General features: G+C 43.9%; 1 protein-coding gene across 1 annotated transcript in view; it reads left to right on the top strand.

Moving 5' to 3' along the window:
• adamtsl4 (ADAMTS-like 4) overlaps nt 1-20,000 on the top strand; it is a 67,021-nt gene that overhangs the window by 521 nt on the left and 46,500 nt on the right. Inside the window, 1 exon segment of the mRNA XM_079503816.1 lies at nt 17,559-17,625. Within this exon segment, the coding sequence (XP_079359942.1) occupies nt 17,559-17,625 (67 nt within the window).

Here is a 20,000-nt window from a genome sequence, read left to right as displayed (position 1 = left end):
CTATATCAATCATGAATGATCAGTTCAGTGGAGGAGGAGGAGGAGGATCGATTTTATTATGGTAAAAAAAACGATCTTCTACGGGATCGTGTTTTTTTTTTTTTTAATTTTCATTTATTTACTGGATTTTAGCAGTGAATTAAGTCTGGTTTTGGGACAGTTCCAGAGTTCCTTCTCATGGCTGTCGAACGCGAGTCGCTTCTTCTTGTCACCTAAACTCCTAAAGTACCAACCGACGCGTGGAGAGAATGGAGATAGAATCTTCAGAATGCTCAGCATGCTGCTGCTGATCAGAGACTACTTGGTACATTGCATGCGCTCTAAATGAAATGTCTACTTGGAACTTTAGAAGGATATGTGTCCTTGACACACACACACACACGCGCGCGCGCGCAGGCACGCACGCACGCACACACGCGTCACACAATAGTCACCAGTGCTTAATGGATCTGGTTTGTTAACAATTAACGCGCACGCTTTTTTTTTACACGGTTGCGTGTCGTGAAATGTTGGCTCCATTCAAACGGCTTCATTGGCTTGTGTCACCTCTCTGCGACACGTGTCGGAGGAATCAATCATCCAATCCAACATTCCAACACAACACACGAACTCTATAGACAATAACCTTTAATAATAATAATAATAATAATAATAATAATACTAGTAGTAGCCTACTAGTACTACTACTACTACTAATAATAATAATAATAATAATAATACAATAATTCGCCTATTGCCTTATAATAAGCCTTGTTATAATTAATATTCACATATTATTATTATTATTATTATTATATGCTATATTAGGCTATTATTAGTTGGATATAGTTTTGACCTGCACGGCTGTGATGGAATTCACCCCGAGGGCATGAGAGGTTTTGGAGTTTCTCTCTGAGCGGATTTTGTAACTCTCTCTCTCTTTCTCTCTGTGTGCGTGTCTCTCTCTCTCTCTCTCTCTCTCTCTCTCCCTCTCCCTCTCTCTCTCTCCCTCTCCCTCTCCCTCTCCCTCTCTCTATCTCTCTCTCCCTCTCTCTCTCCCTGTCGTGACTGTGGGTGTGTTCTCCAATGTGCCACTGTAGCGGCCAGTGGAGCCCGGGGTAGGGGGTCGTTACTTCGGCCTGAGCGACCCTGTTGTGTCGGGGCCATGCGAGGCCTTTGTCTGTGATTTTTTTTGGGGGGATAATTGTGTAGTCTAGTGTGGCAGTGGAGACGGAGAGAGAGAGAGAGAGAGAGAGAGAATGTATGTGTGTTGGAGAGAGTTTGTTATTGAACAGATATAGAGAGGGAGAAAGATAAGGTCGCCAGTTCGAATCAGCGGTCCGACACGTTAAAATGACCACCGCTGAAGTGCCCTTGAACAAGGCATTGAACCACTACGATGAAATGTTCTATGAGCAGGGCCTGGCTGGAAACAAGTTCTTGAGCTTAGCCCAGATACCCTGGGTAAATATAGTAATCATTTCATTTCATTTCAGATATTAGTGGATGAGAGGAAGAGAGAGAGAGAGAGAGAGAGAGAAGTTGATAAAACGTTTATGAAGCTTGTAAGATATAGTCCATTAGTTCCCTCTGAGTTACAATGTAACACAGCTCTGTTTACACTGTTATTCATTCCCATTTATATTTTATGGGCCCTATTTAACTGTAAATACGTTGTTTTGTTTCACTTTCGCTTCTTTAGCAATGTAAATGTATGTTTTCTCATGACAATAAAGATCCTTTGAATCAAATTGAGAGGCAGGCAAATGGAGATAGTGCCTGGAGACAGGGGAGAGAGAGATGGAGAGAGAGATAGGGAGACAGGGGAGAGAGAGAGGCGGACTGTCATGGACAATAAAGTTCTGAGGGGCAGGCAAAGGGAGATAGTGTCAGAGATAGAGAGTGGGAGATGGAGGGAGAGAGAGAGATATTATGTTGTTATGTTGTTGTTTGTCATATTTGTGATTGTGCTTTGGCAACACTAGTCTTGTAAAATGTCATGCTAATGAAGCCAATTGAATTGAAATTGAATTGAATTGAGAGAGAGGAAGAGGGACAGGAAGAGAGAGAGAGAGAGGAAGAGTGAGTGAGAGAGAGAGGAAGAGAAAGAGAGAGAGAGGAAGAGTGAGAGGAAGAGAGAGAGAGAGAGGAAGAGTGAGTGAGAGAGAGAGAGAGAGAGAGAGAGAGAGAGATAGAGAGAGAGAGGAAGAGTGAGTGAGAGAGAGAGAGGAAGAGAGAGAGAGTGAGAGAGAGAGGCGTACCACAGCGGTGCACCGCGCCGGGTGGAGTGTGTAATTAGTGGGGTTGCATGTGGCCCGCGGGCCGCTGCCTGCGGTCTCGGCTCGGAGCAGGATGGGTGGGATGTAAACGTGAACCTTGGGGTTTCCAGTGACCGAGGCCCGTCGTTTAGCCAAGCAGTTTGTTTGTGGCCGCAGTAAACTGGGATTAAAGTAGACAGTTAACACCACAACAACCAACCGGCCTGAGACCTCCCCCCCCCCCACACACATACACGCACGTCGCACGCACACACAGAGACGCACAGAGACACACACACCAAAAGTAAACAGACATGAATTAACAGCACAACCACCATGCCCATGCCATGCCTGACACCCCCCTCCCCCCCAACACACACACACACACACACACACACACACACACACACACACACACCAAAAACACACATGAAGGGCTCCAACCACTGGAACTTGTTTTCGCCGTGCCCAGCAGGTTAGTTTGAAGATAAAAGTGAGGACACAAATTTTGATTTGTGTCCAGAATGAGCCTGAGGTATGATGATAAGAGTGCCCCCTCACTTCACACGGTTAGCCTACCTTATACTTTTGTTTGACAAATGGTACTTTCGTCATGTGCTATTGTCCTGACTAGTAGGGACAAAAGTACTGTACCACTGCATTTTTGCTTGACTCATGCATTCAATCGGAGCACATGTGTGTCATTGTGTGAGTCTCTCACAAAAGACAAATATGTTCACTCCAGCTATAACCGTAGTCCTTAAGATTGGCAAACTATGCTCTAAACAAGCATAAAGAATCCCATAGACTTGGCTGCCATCTTCAAAGGCCAGGTATTGGAGGCGGGGCTTGCGCCCCTCAAAACAAACAAAAACAAACTCGTGTGATGTGAGGGGCCCTGGTGTAATGTTTGTTTAAAGTGCTTTAAACAAACGTTACAAGTCCATAGACTTGGCATGACGTCAGTCATTGGATGGGTTATATGCCCCTCAGAAAGTGCATGGTTCTTTTGACCCCGGTCTCCCCTACCGTCTATCTGCCCCTCAGAAAGGGCATGGTTATTTTGACCCCAGTCTCCCCTACCATCTACCACATGAACTTGGAAATAGGCGTTAGATACTGTGTTAAAAGTAAAAGGCCTCAATTCAACATGTCACTATAGAGCAAATCCAGTTATGCTATCTTAACGACTTCCAGCTAATTCCAATCAGGGTCTCCACAAGGGACCATCTGTTTCAATCATGTGCTTAGGCCTATAATACTGCATTATAATTACAGTACCAAAGAGAGTGAAAATATTCTTTCTTTTTTTGGTCAAATGTTCTCAAAAATACCAGATCTACATGCCTACGACACATCGTGATGCACCATGAGCTTATAGATAGATAGATAGATAGATAGATAGATAGATAGATAGATAGATAGATAGATAGATATTTTATACTAAGCACAGTTTTCAATACTGTAGGTATTTTTAGCAGACTTTATAAGCATGAGACAGTGCAGTGCTTCAAGAAACTAGGATTACAGGATAACCAAGAACATAGCATCAGTCTAAAGTCTACATTTGTATGGGTCGTGATGTTTTGTGCATGCATTTCTTTAATATAAATAAACGTCAAAACAAACGAACAAACAAATCTAAGAAATGCCATCAAAAAAATAAAAAAGTATTGAAAATAGCCGATCTACAAACTCACAACACGACGGGAAGCGACACATTGTGCACTTGCAGATCTGCTATTTTCACTATTTGGGTGCCGGCCGGGCAAACGTCTAACCTCTCTCCTGAAAAGTTTGGAAACCACTGGACTAAGCAATACTATCAACTATAGGATACCAGACAAACAATGAACGTAGCCTAGTATAGCATCTGTCTAAATGACATGCTGCACATGCATCTAAATTACATTTGAACCTTTGCATGAGTCTACATGGTCGCCAAGGCCTAGGTCAAGTGCTACGGGCTAAGAAAGTGCAGCTATAGCAAGTGCAGTAAGTCGTTAAGTACAGCACTGGAGCAACAAGTGTACTGTACTTAATTTCTACCACTGGAATTAAACGCCACACAAGTTCTGCCCTGACCCCCCCCCCCCCCCCCCCCCCCCCACACCAAAACACACATGAAGAGCCTGGAAATCCCACTCCGTTCACCGCGAACACGGCGGTTCAGAGCCGCGGCCCTGGCTTGTATATATGGGTTAAAAAGAGTCTTAAGTAGAGGGTGTGGACGCCTCTGTCCCAGATAGGGTCTATAGAGGGTCTAAAGAGTCTTAAGTAGAGGGTGTGGACGCCTCTGTCCCAGATAGGGTCTATAGAGGGTCTAAAGAGTCTTAAGTAGAGGGTGTGGACGCCTCTGTCCCAGATAGGGTCTATAGAGGGTCTAAAGAGTCTTAAGTAGAGGGTGTGGACGCCTCTGTCCCAGATAGGGTCTATAGAGGGTCTAAAGAGTCTTAAGTAGAGGGTGTGGACGCCTCTGTCCCAGATAGGGTCTATAGAGGGTCTAAAGAGTCTTAAGTAGAGGGTGTGGACGCCTCTGTCCCAGATAGGGTCTATAGAGGGTCTAAAGAGTCTTAAGTAGAGGGTGTGGACGCCTCTGTCCCAGATAGGGTCTATAGAGGGTCTAAAGAGTCTTAAGTAGAGGGTGTGGACGCCTCTGTCCCAGATAGGGTCTATAGAGGGTCTAAAGAGTCTTAAGTAGAGGGTGTGGACGCCTCTGTCCCAGATAGGGTCTATAGAGGGTCTAAAGAGTCTTAAGTAGAGGGTGTGGACGCCTCTGTCCCAGATAGGGTCTATAGAGGGTCTAAAGAGTCTTAAGTAGAGGGTGTGGACGCCTCTGTCCCAGATAGGGTCTATAGAGGGTCTAAAGAGTCTTAAGTAGAGGGTGTGGACGCCTCTGTCCCAGATAGGGTCTATAGAGGGTCTAAAGAGTCTTAAGTAGAGGGTGTGGACGCCTCTGTCCCAGATAGGGTCTATAGAGGGTCTAAAGAGTCTTAAGTAGAGGGTGTGGACGCCTCTGTCCCAGATAGGGTCTATAGAGGGTCTAAAGAGTCTTAAGTAGAGGGTGTGGACGCCTCTGTCCCAGATAGGGTCTATAGAGGGTCTAAAGAGTCTTAAGTAGAGGGTGTGGACGCCTCTGTCCCAGATAGGGTCTATAGAGGGTCTAAAGAGTCTTAAGTAGAGGGTGTGGACGCCTCTGTCCCAGATAGGGTCTATAGAGGGTCTAAAGAGTCTTAAGTAGAGGGTGTGGACGCCTCTGTCCCAGATAGGCATGCATGCGAGGGGGGAAATTAACACACTACGTCGTTTTCTTTGGACGCATTCGTTCTTCTGAGCCTCCCTGCAGGCGCTTTCATTGGGTGATGGATTGAGATGTTTGCCCACTGAAATGAAACATGTCCCCCCCCCCCCCCCCCCCCCCCATGGCGGAAGAAGAATGGCTGTAGCTCCGGTTTCCTTCTTACACAAGCACTGAAACCCCCAGTATTATCACCCCTTCTTAATGTGGGTGCTGTGGCACGTCGTATACCCTAGGCCGGCTGCCGTGGCGCAAAGTCCAGCTGGGTGCCCCAAAATCACTGGATGATATTTGGAATTGATCAATATCACTGATCAAGGTGATCCACTTAGTAAAACGGAAGCGAGTTGCACTGCACTTATTTTTCAATCTACACCAAGAGCCAGGCGCACCAACTCGCACTAAGTTCAAACTTAGCCCAATTATAGCTTAAGCGGTGTGATTTAAAAGCTTAGTGTGAGGTGGTGTAACTGGCTCCAAATCTCTTTGCCAAAAATGGCAGATCTATAAGTTCGCAATGCGTCCCGTTGCGATGTATTTCTTGGCGAATGTCCCCCCTAGTATAGGAATGCTGGAGTTCATATCGTTATCTTCAGTCTGTCCAAATGGAAACAGATATCCTCTCAAGTTTCCCACGTGTCATAAACAGTATCGTAACGATTGCATATTTACAAACCATAATATGAATATATGGTAACAATATAATTCAATAGGTGCCGTGGATCAAAACGTTTATTGCAGTGCTGCCCTGGGCCCCTGAGCCAAAGAAGTTTGAGAACCAGTCCAAAGAAAGAAAAGAAAAAGCTGGTTCTGGTAGATTTAGTAGTGACTCTTGCAGGCAAACGACCCAAACGTCAAACTGTTTAAAGTAAAGCATAAACAAACAGGCACATAAATAATGGAACATATGGAGTAACATAAACATTATACAGCATAAGTGTAATAAAGGCATAAGGAAATACAAACACGACGCTCTGGCTGTACATAAACCGAAGGGAAGGTCGAGTTCAAGTCCTAGTGCTTCGGAAAACAGAAAGCAACATACAGTGACAATACAAACTGCAATCAATGACAATACAATACAACATTCATGAACAAACACACACACACACACACACACACACACACACACACACACACACACACACACACACACCTTGCTCCGTCCCGCATCACGCTCTTCAAGGGACAGATCGTAGGACCACTTTAGTGTGTCTCACAGACACCACGCGGGTCCATGTGTTTGGTCCGACGTTCTTACAGTCCCACAGTCACGACTCATGAGTCTGACACCCTATACCCAAAACCCAACCCTAAACCTAACCTCACAAGGACGCCACGGGTGAGTTTTAACCTGCCACGGGTTAGTTGTAACCTGCCACGCATGTCGGGAGCCACGGATTAGTTTTAAATTGGCCACGGGATAGTTGTAACCGGCAGCGCATGTCGGGAGCGATGGTGTTGTCGAACTAATGCCTGTGGGACTGTTAGTATGTCTAACCAACGTACTGTATAGTACGCACTCCCTCCATCATTATGAAGAGTTCTGGGCACAGCAACAACCGTTGGACATAAAATAAATTCAACCGCAAAGGAACGAAAACCGTATTGTGGGGAAAACCTTCGCAGAAAGTTTAGTGTTAATGAAAAGCTCTATATTCTGATAGTAATGGTTGCTGTAGAGCGTTGGTTCAGTGACAGCGGGGTCTCCCTGTCTCTGCAGCTCCTTAATTAGACAGAAAATGAACTTTCAGGTTGGAATACAAATTGTATCCAATCAATACCCTGTGATTGACACGTTTGGCTCGACCACCCAGGGGCCGGCCAAACCGTTCGGCAGAAGGACTTGTGATATTGTGAATTCACGCAACTGGGATGGTTCATCAGGCTCAGCTTACATGGCGTTGCGAAGCTGGTAGAATGTATTTTTTATTTTTTTTGCTACCTTTGCTTGACGTCGAATACAGCGTACATAGCATAAAATTGGGCATGAATTCATGAAAACAAAACACACGAAGATGAATTCTGCCGGCGACGGCACCAATATTGAGCTCTGAGCTCAAGGACCCGACTGTCTTTATACCCTGTAATTTCACGCTCACACCAAACGGAGCACAGTCAGCACACACACAATATTCTTTTGGGGCAATGTCTTTGCACAAATTGCACGTTTTGCTCAGAATTGCTATAGCTCTGCACATAATATTCACTGCGATATTGTGCACGATGTATATACTTTGTGAGGTTGTGAACTGCCCTGATCCTGCCTCAGTAACCCAGGGAAGATGATGGCATTCTAGATTCTAAATTGTATGATACAGTATGCCAGTCTACAGTATGGTCATTCTACCACCGCACCAATGTTGATGCTGCTTTTTCTTCTTTTTTTTGCACAGCCTGCTTTACTTCTGTAGTCTAGACTTTACTTCTTAAACTTACCATACTGTAACTGTGAAGATTCAATATTTGTATTGTTACATTTTGCATACAAGAGTAAACTAATCGAAAGATAAACGGGAACAAAATATGATCTTGTATAATACCTAGTTTTTATAGAATGGCTCTGAAAGATGTGTCGGTCGGTCTGTCTGTCTGTCTGTCTGTCTGTCTGTCTGTCTGTCTGTCTGTCTGTCTGTCTGTCTGTCTGTCTGTCTGTCTGTCTGTCTGTCTGTCTGTCTGTCTGTCCGGAGCTATTCCCATAAAGTGTGTGTGTGCGTGCGTGCGTGCGTGCGTGCGTGCGTGCGTGCGTGCGTGCGTGCGTGCGTGCGTGCGAGCAATAAGACACGTTACTGAATCAAGTGGAATGTTGGACAAAAGGACTCTGTCTGTCTGTCTGTCTGTCAGTTTATGGCGTGCGCGCTTAAGGATGCATATATAGCCGCTACATGCGCCATTCATAATTTTTTGCTATTATTCGAAACATTTATTATAAATTGTTCCCAGAGTACACTTGACATTCAAGCATCAAGGTCAAGCTCACAATGAGAACAGAAAGACAAATCGCAGGTCCGTGTGGCTTTCAACTGACTTTTACTTTGCAGTGTCTGGACAATACATTATAGGACAATCACCAACAGTTCAACTAAATGTTCTCAGATGCTTGGCTCAGAACTGAAGACGATTCTAAAAACGACTTCTAAATCCTGACCTTTTCTGGGAAAACATCACATTTTTATTCCAATTATAATAATGTTGCTGTCGGGGAGAAACCTCTTATCTCTATATTTTAACTCTTTGTGTTGTTTCCTTCTGAAGTGACCCCTCTGTTTTTAACACATTTAGACCTGAGCTCCATTCTACAGACAGTTTTCTGAAAACCCCATGTTTCTATGTCAGTGCTTAAAACACCAAAAGGGGTTCCCGTCAAGAATGGGTTAATATTACCGTAGGAGATGGCATATTTTGCCTGCCTGGCATATTATTTTATTATTATTGGGCACTTGGTGGCGGGCTTTAGATGGACAGCACAGGGTATGGGCCATGGGGACACTTTGAGGTTTCAGGGGCTCAAGTGAAAGAAGGGCACCTTGTGCAGCGCGTGGTGTGGAACCGTCAGCTGCCTTAATAGTGAGATTTAAAGATTTTGGGCCATAAATACATTAGCAGCTTCTAATCGTGAATTGGCCGATATCACCATGTGCCACATACAAAAATAAAATAAACAAACTGTACAAAAAACTAACTTTCAAAAGGGCACTTTGCTGTCCAGAGGGCAAAAGGGCAGGTGCTCTAGCACCACCTAGTGTATATCTGCGCACGCCCCTGACAGAGACACAGACACACAGAGACAGACAGACAGACAGACACACACAGACAGATACACAGACAGAGACACAGAGAGACACCCATACAGAGACACAGACAGAGACACAGACAGAGACACAGAGAGAGACACAGACAGACACACAGACAGAGACACAGACAGAGACACAGACAGAGACACAGAGAGAGACACAGACAGACACACAGACAGACACACATACAGAGACACAGACAGAGACAGAGAGAGACACAGACAGACACACATACAGAGACACAGACAGAGACTCAGACAGACACACAGACAGACACACAGACAGAGACACAGAGAGAGACGCAGACAGACACACATACAGAGACACAGAGAGAGACACAGACACACAGAGACACAGAGACACCGACAGACAGAGACACAGAGAGAGACACAGACAGAGAAGCAGCTGGACAGAGCCCACATTGGAATTTTAACTGTTGGCAACTGCAATTGTTCATACACAACAACCAACACAGTCGGCAATACAGAACTGGACGACCATCTGTCAGTTTGTGGGTCTGTGTAGGATCTCTCCTAGCGTCTGGTAACATCGTACTCCCAGGTAGGATCTCTCCTAGCGTTGTGGGTCTGTGTAGGATCTCTCCTAGCGTCTGGTAACATCGTACTCCCAGCACACTTCTCAAACTCACTGTTACAAACGCTAGGTCAGCACTCTGGAATGCTCTGCCCAAAAACATCTTCAAATCAAAAAATAAATCAAGACATATCTGGGCAAGTAACAAATATGTCATTGTTATTTGTGTGTATTTGTTTAATTTGACTGGATGGTTGGATTCGATTTTATATTTTTATGTACCGGTGTATACAGTATATATATTGTTTTATATCGATTATATATTTTTGTATTATTATTTGTAACTATAATTCATATTTTTAGTTGTACATCTGTATTGTATTTGCTTTGTTCAGGACCCCAGGAAGACTAGAGGCTAATTCATGTTATTTTTTTTAAAATATATTTTATGTCCTTTTCTGACTTTATTGATAGAGGTAATAGACTGACAGGAAATGTGGAGAGAGAAGGGACTCGAACCCACGACACGCTGTCAGGCAGCATTATCAGTCTAGGTGCCCAGACGGACCAGCCCATTCATGTGTTTCTAATGGGGATCCTTTAATCCTACTATAAATGCGCCACATCTCTGTGTCTGCATGCGTGCGTGCGTGTGTGTGTGTGTGTGTACGGTTGTAATGCACGTAACTCGAGAACCGTTTGCCCCACCGACTTCTAATTCGACACACGCGTTCCACGCCCCCGCAGGGAGTGCAGTGCCCGGTATCCAGTCGGTCGGACTCACGGTTCTCCAGAACCACCACAAAAGGCTCTGCTCAGGCTCTGTCAGTGGGCCTAATCAGCCTAAATCCCCTCACCTGTGCAAAACCCCACACCTGACAATTGATTACTTAACCAGTCCACTTTTCACAGTCAGTCAGGCAGATACTTGTAAAATATGTAGTCACATCTGTAATTAAAGTGTTCTATATTATATGATGACAGCTTTACATAGCGAACAGGATAAGGAAAGCACCCATCAAACAGACGCGATACGATCTCCATGTGGGACACAGACAGACAGTTAAAACGGGTGCTACAGTATGACAAGTTGCATCGTTCTAAAGTAGGCCGGTACAGGCACGTACAGGTCTAGTAAACATAAACTCCCTTACCCTGAAGTAGCCTAATGGCAATATAAAATGGACGTGACATACAGTAGGACAGGTGGAAATATTGCCATTACAATGACTCCAGCTTGTTGTTGTCATCTGGAAGCTATTCGAGGTGAATTCTCTTTGGTTTGGAGTGGAGTGACATATGATGGAGACAACAGTAAGGGTTGCAGAGTCAGACTGACATATCGGCCATTATTTATTTGAAGGTTTTTGACGGCAGTGGCTCAGGAGGTAGAGTGCCTGTTTGAGAATCGCAAGCATAGACATAGAAAGGTAGACGCCTCCTTCGCGAGGGTGGAAGTGTGCCCATAGAGTTATATGGAACAATGGACATGAGTGTCATGGTGGCCTCCAGTCATGTGACTCACGTCCCTTCCTTTAATAACGTTCCTTGGCACCAACGCGGAAACCTTCCCTCTCTTGAGAGCATTCGCCCCAGAGCCGGAAGAGGCGTCTGCCTTTCTATGTCTATGATCGCAAGGTATCCGGTCCGATCCCTGGCTCCTCCAAGCTAAGGCCACATTTACACTGGCAGGCAAATCCAGCCTGAATAAGATCTGTGTCACATCACATCCAATCTGATTTGTTTAAATAAGTCTACACAAGTCGCATCATGGAAACAGATTTAAAAAAAATGTGACTTGAGCCACATTCAGGTGTCTCTGAACGCAGTAATCTGATCTAAATCGGATTCCATGTGACTTGTTTGTGTTTAGACTTATTTAAATGAATCAGATTCCAATCCGGATGTGGCACAGACAGATCGGTTTCAGGCCGGATTTGGCTGCCAGTCTGAACACACAGATCTGTGACAGATGCCACTTGCAAATGCAGTGTGAACGGTCGGGGCCAAAAGATCAGATTTGAGAAATAAATCAGATTTGAATCGGATTCGACTGGATGTGTCCTTGAGCAAGACTCTGAACCCTGCTCTGCTCCCAATGAGCATGGTTTCCTCCGCCATCGGTGTGTGAGTGTGGGTGCGTGTGAGTGTGGGTGCGTGTGAACGTGGGTGCGTGTGAGTGTACTGTAATGAACACTGCAGAGTGCTATGGAGAAAGGCTCTATAAATGCACCATTTACAAATCATGCAGCCGACACAGAGGACCACTTCAAAGATTCAAGTGGTCCTCTGTGTCAGCTGCATGATTTGTATTGGCCTCACATCACACGCGACACTCTGCGACCCACACAGGCACACACACACACACACACACACACACACACACACACACACACACACACACACACACACATGCAGAAGGCCAGCCAAATCAGCGTAGATCTTGTCCTGTTTATACTTGTGACACTCATACTGTAGATGTTATCATTTTAATGGGTGCCATTTAGTTTGTTCTGGAGGTGTGGCGCGGGGTGTGGTGGTGGGTCTCTTTCACTGATCAGAAGGCGCTGAACCCCCTCCAGGTCTTGAGGAGGTGTGGTTTCGGCATAGTGATCTTAATTTAGATTAGTGACGCTGTTCAGTCCATTAATTACCGTGACATGTGACTCATTTCTCTTGTCGGCAACCATACATTTATTTAGCACTTAGTTTGTCCCTGCAGACCCTATATTTTGGGCATGTATTTACAGGCCAACATTTTCAAAGATATTTACACCCTCCCCTGCCCCCCCTAAACAATAGCGAAAATAGCTGATCTGCAAGCTCACAGTGTGTCGCAGCGGTGTCGCAGCGGTGTCGCAGCGGTGGCCGAACGGATAGCGGCGCGGTCTTGATACCGGAAGGTTCCTAGTTCGAATCAGCCGTCCGACACGTTAAAATTACCACCGCTGAAGTGCCCTTGAACAAGGCATTGAACCACTACGATGAAATGTGTTCTATGAGCAGGGCCTGGCTGGAAACAAGTTCTTGAGCTTAGCCCAGATACCCTGGGTAAATATAGATTTCATTTCATTTCATTTCGCACGATGTGATGTGTTGTGCAGTGATGTAAATATGTTTCCAATGTAATGGGTCCTGGCTGGGAGCCATGCAGGGGTGGTCTGGTCTTTTAGGTACTTCAACAACGTTGGAGTACAGTACTCAAATCAAAATCAAATCACCTTTATTTATAAAGCACATTTAAAAACAATTTCCATTGTACCAAAGTGCTGTACAGAACTTTCAGACAGATAGACAGAACACAGCAAAAATACAATTACAGACAGTAAAAGCACAATTATAAGCAAACTAAGGTTAGCATAAAAAAATCAAACGATATACTGGTTAAAAAAACAAGAACAAGGTCACGGGCAATTAAATATGCTTGGGAGTAAAACAGGGTTTTAAGTCTGGATTTAAAAACATCAATGGGTAGGGGGAGGTTCTGTTTTACCAGGTCTGTGATGTAGGCAGAGACTAGGCCATGCAGAGCTTTATAAACAAATAAAAGAGACTTGAAATGAATTCTGAATTTCACTGGTAACCAGTGGAGGGAAGCCAGGATGGGGGTGATGTGGTCTCTCAGTACTAAGTACAGTATCTCATCCCAGGACCCCCGGGAGGGTGACATGATTGCGTCCTTTTCTCAATTTAGTGAGTCTAAAGAATGCAGGACGCAGGCTACCTGCATCACTGGTTGTGGATCTGGTATTTTCATTTAAATGGAGATTGATTGATTGATTGATTGATTCAATAGGCTATTAGTCAGAAATGTAAACAGCCTGAGGTACAGTCAGACATTAAGGCTAAAAGGATAACACTAACAAGTCCCGGGGGGAAATAACACGATAATACATGTCATAAACAACTCTATCGCTATAGTGTGTACAAAGGAGAAACAGAGGGGAAACGGAGGCAGAGAACGTTACATTCAAAATGTACCTTAACACAGGGGTTCTCAACCCGTGGGTCGCGACCCCTCGGGGGGTCGCCAAATTATTTTAGGGGGTCCCCAAATTATTTAAAAAAAAAAAAAGATTTATTTTTAAATTAAATTTTCACTTTTTTTCAAAAATAGCAGACCTACAAGCTCGTAGCGCGCCACTCGGTGGCGCGCTATGAGCTTGTAGATCTGCTATTTTTCAATAGCTAAATTATAACAATGCTTAAAACACCAAAAGGGGTTCCCGCCCAAAATGGTTTAAGGTTATTGTAGCAGTCAATTTATATTGGGGGTCGGGAGGGGGCGGGGCGGGGGTCCCGAGACATTGCCAAAGCATTTCCGGGGGTCCCCGGCCAAAAACGTTGAGAACCCCTGCCTTAACACACAGGGAAGTGCACACATAGACATCAAAGGGGGCTTCAGCCCCTGCCCTTTTACCCGTCTGTAAAACAACCGCCCTCTCCAGACCACGAATGCAGCATTTACTATGGCGAAAGAAATGCAAATGCCCCTCCTCTCCTTTCCATGCCATTCCGGAAAGCAGCATTATCAGGAGAATTGCTTTTTCTCCGAAGTCTCCTGGACTTGAACACAGCATTTCGTGCTGAACATAATACACCGAACGTATATACACCGCATCTCCACTAGCTAAAGAGTGCTGCAGGGTTGCGCCCCGAAAATAGCTTGATCTGCTATTTTCGCTATTTTTGTCCAAAAGTGCCCTCTTACGGGATTTCAGCCCCTTCTTCTCTAACACTCTCTGTACGTCCCTGCCTTCAACTCCCCCCCTTCACCCCCCCTTCACCCCTCCCCCCCATGTGGTCTCCTGATAGATCAGATCTGGTCTCACATTTTAATTGGTCTCCTTTTCGTTTTTGGTCACCGTCCTATTTTGTCATTAAATCCCTCTGATAGCAGATCTACAAGCTCGCAAGCGCGTCGCATCGGGCCCAAAGAATGTGGCCTGGGTTCAGGCTGCGGCGTTGTCAGATCAAATATCACAGCCAATGGCTGGAGGCCACACTGAGGAGGAAAACAGACAGTGGGGGAAAGTAACTAAATTACATTTACTTAAGTACTGTACTTGTACTTGTACTTTTACTTTGAGAATTCCCAATTTGTAATAGGCTACTTTTACTTCTACTCCACTACATCTTGGATCTAAATATTGTACTTTTACTTCTACTCCACTACATCTTGGATCTAAATATTGTACTTTTACTTCTACTCCACTACATCTTGGATCTAAATATTGTACTTCTACTCCACTACATCTTGGATCTAAATATTGTACTTTTACTTCTACTCCACTACATCTTGGATCTAAATATTGTACTTCTACTCCACTACATCTTGGATCTAAATATTGTACTTTTACTCCACTACATTTATTTTAAAACTTTAGTTACTAATAGTTACTTTGTAGATTTAGATTATTATTAAAAAATATATATAGGCTACATTAACCACTGCAGCCCTACTGTGTAGATACATTACGGCCATTTGAAAATAGAAGATCTACAAGCTCACAATGTGCCGCGATGCAACACATTCTGCATAATGAGTACTTTCTACTTTTGTTACTTTAAGTACATTTTGATACCAATACCTTTTGTACTTTTACTCAAGTAAATGTTTAATTCCCGACTTTTAGGGGCGACTCACACGGTCGCAACAGATTGATGTATGCTTGTTGTATGAGATGTATAGCTGATGCAAGCTCGCAATGCATTTCCAATGGGAGTCACATGGTTTGACACAACATTTGTGTTGTATGAGGGGGAGGGGGGCAGTCGAAACACAGCCGAAAGTCATACAACAGCTTGTAGTCCAAAATGTTGTATCAAACCATGTGACTTCCATTGGAAATACATTGGGGCGGCCATGACACTTACATCTTGCTTACATCTAGCATGCATCAATGTTGTATGCTAGATCGAAAGGTGTGAGTGAGGCCTAACAGACTCAGAGTATTTCTACATTGCACTGTATTGATACTTTTACTTATAAGTAACACACTGTGAGTACTTTGTCCAGCAGTACTGCTGAGGGGAAACAGGCTGAGGAAGAAGAGAGGAACAGTGTCTTGTGTGCACTGCACACATATAGACATCAAAGGGGGCTTGAGCCCCTGCCCTTTTACCCATCTGTAAAAAAGTGCCCTCTCCACAGTCCACACCATGAATGCAGCATTTATACTATGCCATTTATACCCGAAGGCAGCATTCAGGAGAATTGCCTTTTTCCCGAACTCTCATGATCTTGAACGCAACATTTTACATTGAAAGATTTTGTTCACCAATCATATTTATATTATTGGATTTGTAATTAGTAATGCATTAACTTTATTAATGTTGCAAGCTGGGTTGCTGGGTACTGTAGCTTGACTTATACAATACATCAGTTCAAATAGTACTGTATTAATTCTAAGGGAAAATGGAATTGCTCAAGTAAGGCTATATGTCAAATTATACTTTACCTCACGAGTACTGTATAGCCCATGAGTAATTTTGTGATTTTCCCCGCTATTGCCAGTATTATACTGTACATGTAGGCCTAGCCTGGCATGACCAGACTAATATCACTGTGTAATAAGTCTTCCGTGTGGAAGACTTATTTCCAAGGGGCGGTACCTTACAAACGTCAACGTTTGGAAACGTTGCAAGGAGTTGCATGGCGAATCAAACAGTCGATTGTATCTTGATGTACTGTATGCGTATAGCAAGTGTTACAAAAACACGAGCCTGGGGTCCACCTAAGCTTTCTTTTCTTTTTTTTAAAAGATATTTTTTTGGCTTTTTCTGCCTTTATTGATAGGTTGAAAGTAGACTGACAATCATTGTTGTGGTTTTGGGCTTAAACCTCGCCGGGACAACGCTCCACACGTCCCAAACTCTTCTCCCTTCTGGCTCCAAAACTATGGAATGCACTTCCCATCACAGTCAGAACTGCAGCCTCACTCCCAATCTTCCGCCGTAGTCTGAAAACCCACCTCTTCAGACTCCACCATGGCCCGTAGCACTTGCCCTAGCCTAGCCCCTTAGATAGCACATTATGTAGACTTAGATAGTATTTTAAACAGACTTATAGCTTGTTACGTAGACAGCTCTAGAATTGCACTTCATGTAGTCATAGCACTTTTTAGTACATATGTATAATATATTATATAGTATAGTATAGTATGTATAGTTTACATAGATACTCCACTGTTACGTTCTTAGTCTACGCATGATTCATGATAACTACGTTTTATATATGTGATGTATGCCATGCTTTTGTTATTGCTTAATGTAAATCGCTCTGGATTAAGAGCGTCTGCTAAATGCCTAAATTGTAAATTGTAAATTGTAAAGTATTGAAAACTAAAAGTGATCAGAACAAAAAGCCCATGCAGCCAAAGAGAGAAAGGGCCATATTGTAGTTGTTGTTGTTGTTGCTGTTGCTGTTGTCATAATTCCGTTAGAGTTGGACACAGTGAGAGGTCAGTGCAACATGTGCTGTCTGTCCCGCGGCCATGCTTCATGCTGTGGAGAAGTGGAGAAAACATTGGAGCACGCAGAAGAATGAACCTTCTGTGTTGAACTTCATGTTAAGGTCATGGAAAACAGACGCAACAGCACGCAACTCAGACAGAATAATGTTTAGACTGCTGCTAAACGTCCTATCCCTCCCACACCCCCTCCCCCTTCCTCTCTCTCTCTCTCTCTCTCCAGGCTGTGTGTGTTCTGGGGCGTGGTGCTGCAGGTCGCGACCTCTGTGAGCAGGTCTGGGAGAAAGAAGGTGAGTGCTGGTTTTCTTTGCTCAGCGAGACAGAGGTCTGGTATGTATGTATAGTGCAGGGAGGGGCCAACACTGATAGTTTCATGAATTTGGTACCACCTAAGGCACCCCTGCCTTAGGTGGTACCAAATTCATGAAAATATCAGTGTTGGCCCACACTTTTTAGACTTGAGAGCTACTTTCAAAATGACCAGCTCAACCAGATCTAGCCACCAAAGAATATATTATTATTATATATTATGCCATTGCTGAAAATAGTTACATATTAGACAAATGCACTTTTTGAGTGGTGCAAACCACTCCAACAACCAGCTTTGTCTGTATCTATGTTTGTGTACCTGTGTACGTGTCCGTGCAAAGGTGAGCATGGTTACTATGGTTAGTGTGTGACGTCACTGATAGCTGATCAGACTATATAAGACCTTGCACCACTCAGTTCACACGGGTGTGATTTTTTGTAATACTGATGTTTGTGCGAAACACTTTTGAAAACATGGTAGGCCTGTTGCATTGTGGGTTCGAGCTGCCCTTTTTGATGTCAATCAATCGAGTGCAGTCACCTTAATTCAAGTGGCAGATGCCAAACATAGTTTATTATTTATTTAAATTATATATTTTTAGGGCCTGTGTGATCTACTGGTGGATCACGATCTACCTTTTGGGCACCCCTGACCTAAGGTGACCGTCATTTTGTTTTGATTTTTGTATTCCTACATGTCTCTAGTTTATATTTTGGCATGATAACTCTTCCAAATCAGTAGCTTAATGCAGGGGTTCTCAACGTTTTTGGCCGGGGACCCCCGGAAATGCTTTGGCAATGTCTCGGGACCCCCGCCCCGCCCCCTCCCGACCCCCAATATAAATTGACTGCTACAATAACCTTAACCCATTTTGGGCGGGAACCCCTTTTGGTGTTTTAAGCATTATGTTATAATTTAGCTATTGAAAAATAGCAGATCTACAAGCTCGTAGCGCGCCACCGAGTGGCGCGCTACGAGCTTGTAGGTCTGCTATTTTTTTTAAATCGTGAAAATAAAATTAAAACAAAATCTTTTTTTTTTTTTTTTTTTTTTGAAAATAATTTGGGGACCCCCTAAAATAATTTGGCGACCCACCGAGGGGTCGCGACCCATGGGTTGAGAACCCCTGGCTTAATGCCAGTTATCACCAGTTATAGCCTATGTGACCACACCATAGACAACCTATAAGGAAAATGTTTCCAAATTTCATTATGCTTTAAGTATCATGTGACGACGTGTCAAACCAGGGGGTTTTCATGATTCTGAACCCATTCCAAGCATTAGTTTTGCACAAAACTGTGATAAATACGTCACATTGTTTCATATCATATCGTCTCTGTCGGGTGGAAACCTCACATGTTCCAAAAACAATACGTTTTTCAGGAGGTTTCGAGCTTGTAGATCTGCTACTTGGATGCTTTAGTAATGCAGGGGGTTTCCAACAGGTGGTCCGTGGACCGCTGGTGGTCCGTGAAGGTATTGCATGTGGTCCCTGACCACACATGTGAGACCAGATTTGACTGAGAGCCTGCCATTGCGCAAATTCCAGCTTTTCAGAGTTTGTTTTTTTTGTTTGTTTTTTCAAAATGAGTTAATAGCACAGGCAGACTCTTCACATACTAGAGCATGTCTGAAATAAGTGTCAGAGCTGAAATCGACATGTAAATATGAAATAAATGTAGCTAGGTGTAATGTTAGAGTCCATAGAAGTGAACCTTTCAAGCCTGTTTTCTCAACTCGCTGTTTCTCTGCAAGACATTACTCTATAAGCCATATCTCCAAAACGGGTGGGTCAAACTGAACAACCAATATGTCAATTTGAAGCTATGATTCCCTGCTTTCATATGACATGAAAAAACGAAAAAAATAAATAAATCCACTGGCAGTCCCTCAGTCAAATTTGGTCACATTTAGTTGATTTCTTTCCCCTCGTTGAGAAACTCAACTGACTGACCTGCAGGTGACCTATGACGTCCATGTCGTCATTTACTGACGAGTTGGAGTTAGAATCTCAGGAGAGGGAAGTGCACCGGATTGTCTGGTTGAGTCATTATTATTATTAGGGAAATTATTAATAGTCCATGCGGACAATTGGTTTAGAAACAGTCGATTGTATCTTGATGTATGTGTATAGAAAGTTACAAAAACACTAGCCTGGGGTCCACCTATGCTTTCTTTTCTTTTTTTTAAGATACTTTTTTGGCTTTTTCTGCCTTTATTGATAGGTTGAAAGTAGACTGACAGGAATGGGGAGAGAGATGGGGGGGCAGGCAGGCAGGCACAGACAGACAGACAGACAGACAGACAGACTGACAGGAAATGGGGAGAGAGATGGGGGGGGAAGACACGCGGCAG

This window comes from Electrona antarctica, assembly GCF_951216825.1.
Source record: "Electrona antarctica genome assembly, chromosome: 6".
Lineage (NCBI taxonomy): Eukaryota > Metazoa > Chordata > Actinopteri > Myctophiformes > Myctophidae > Electrona > Electrona antarctica.
This window is presented reverse-complemented; position numbering and strand designations above follow the sequence as displayed.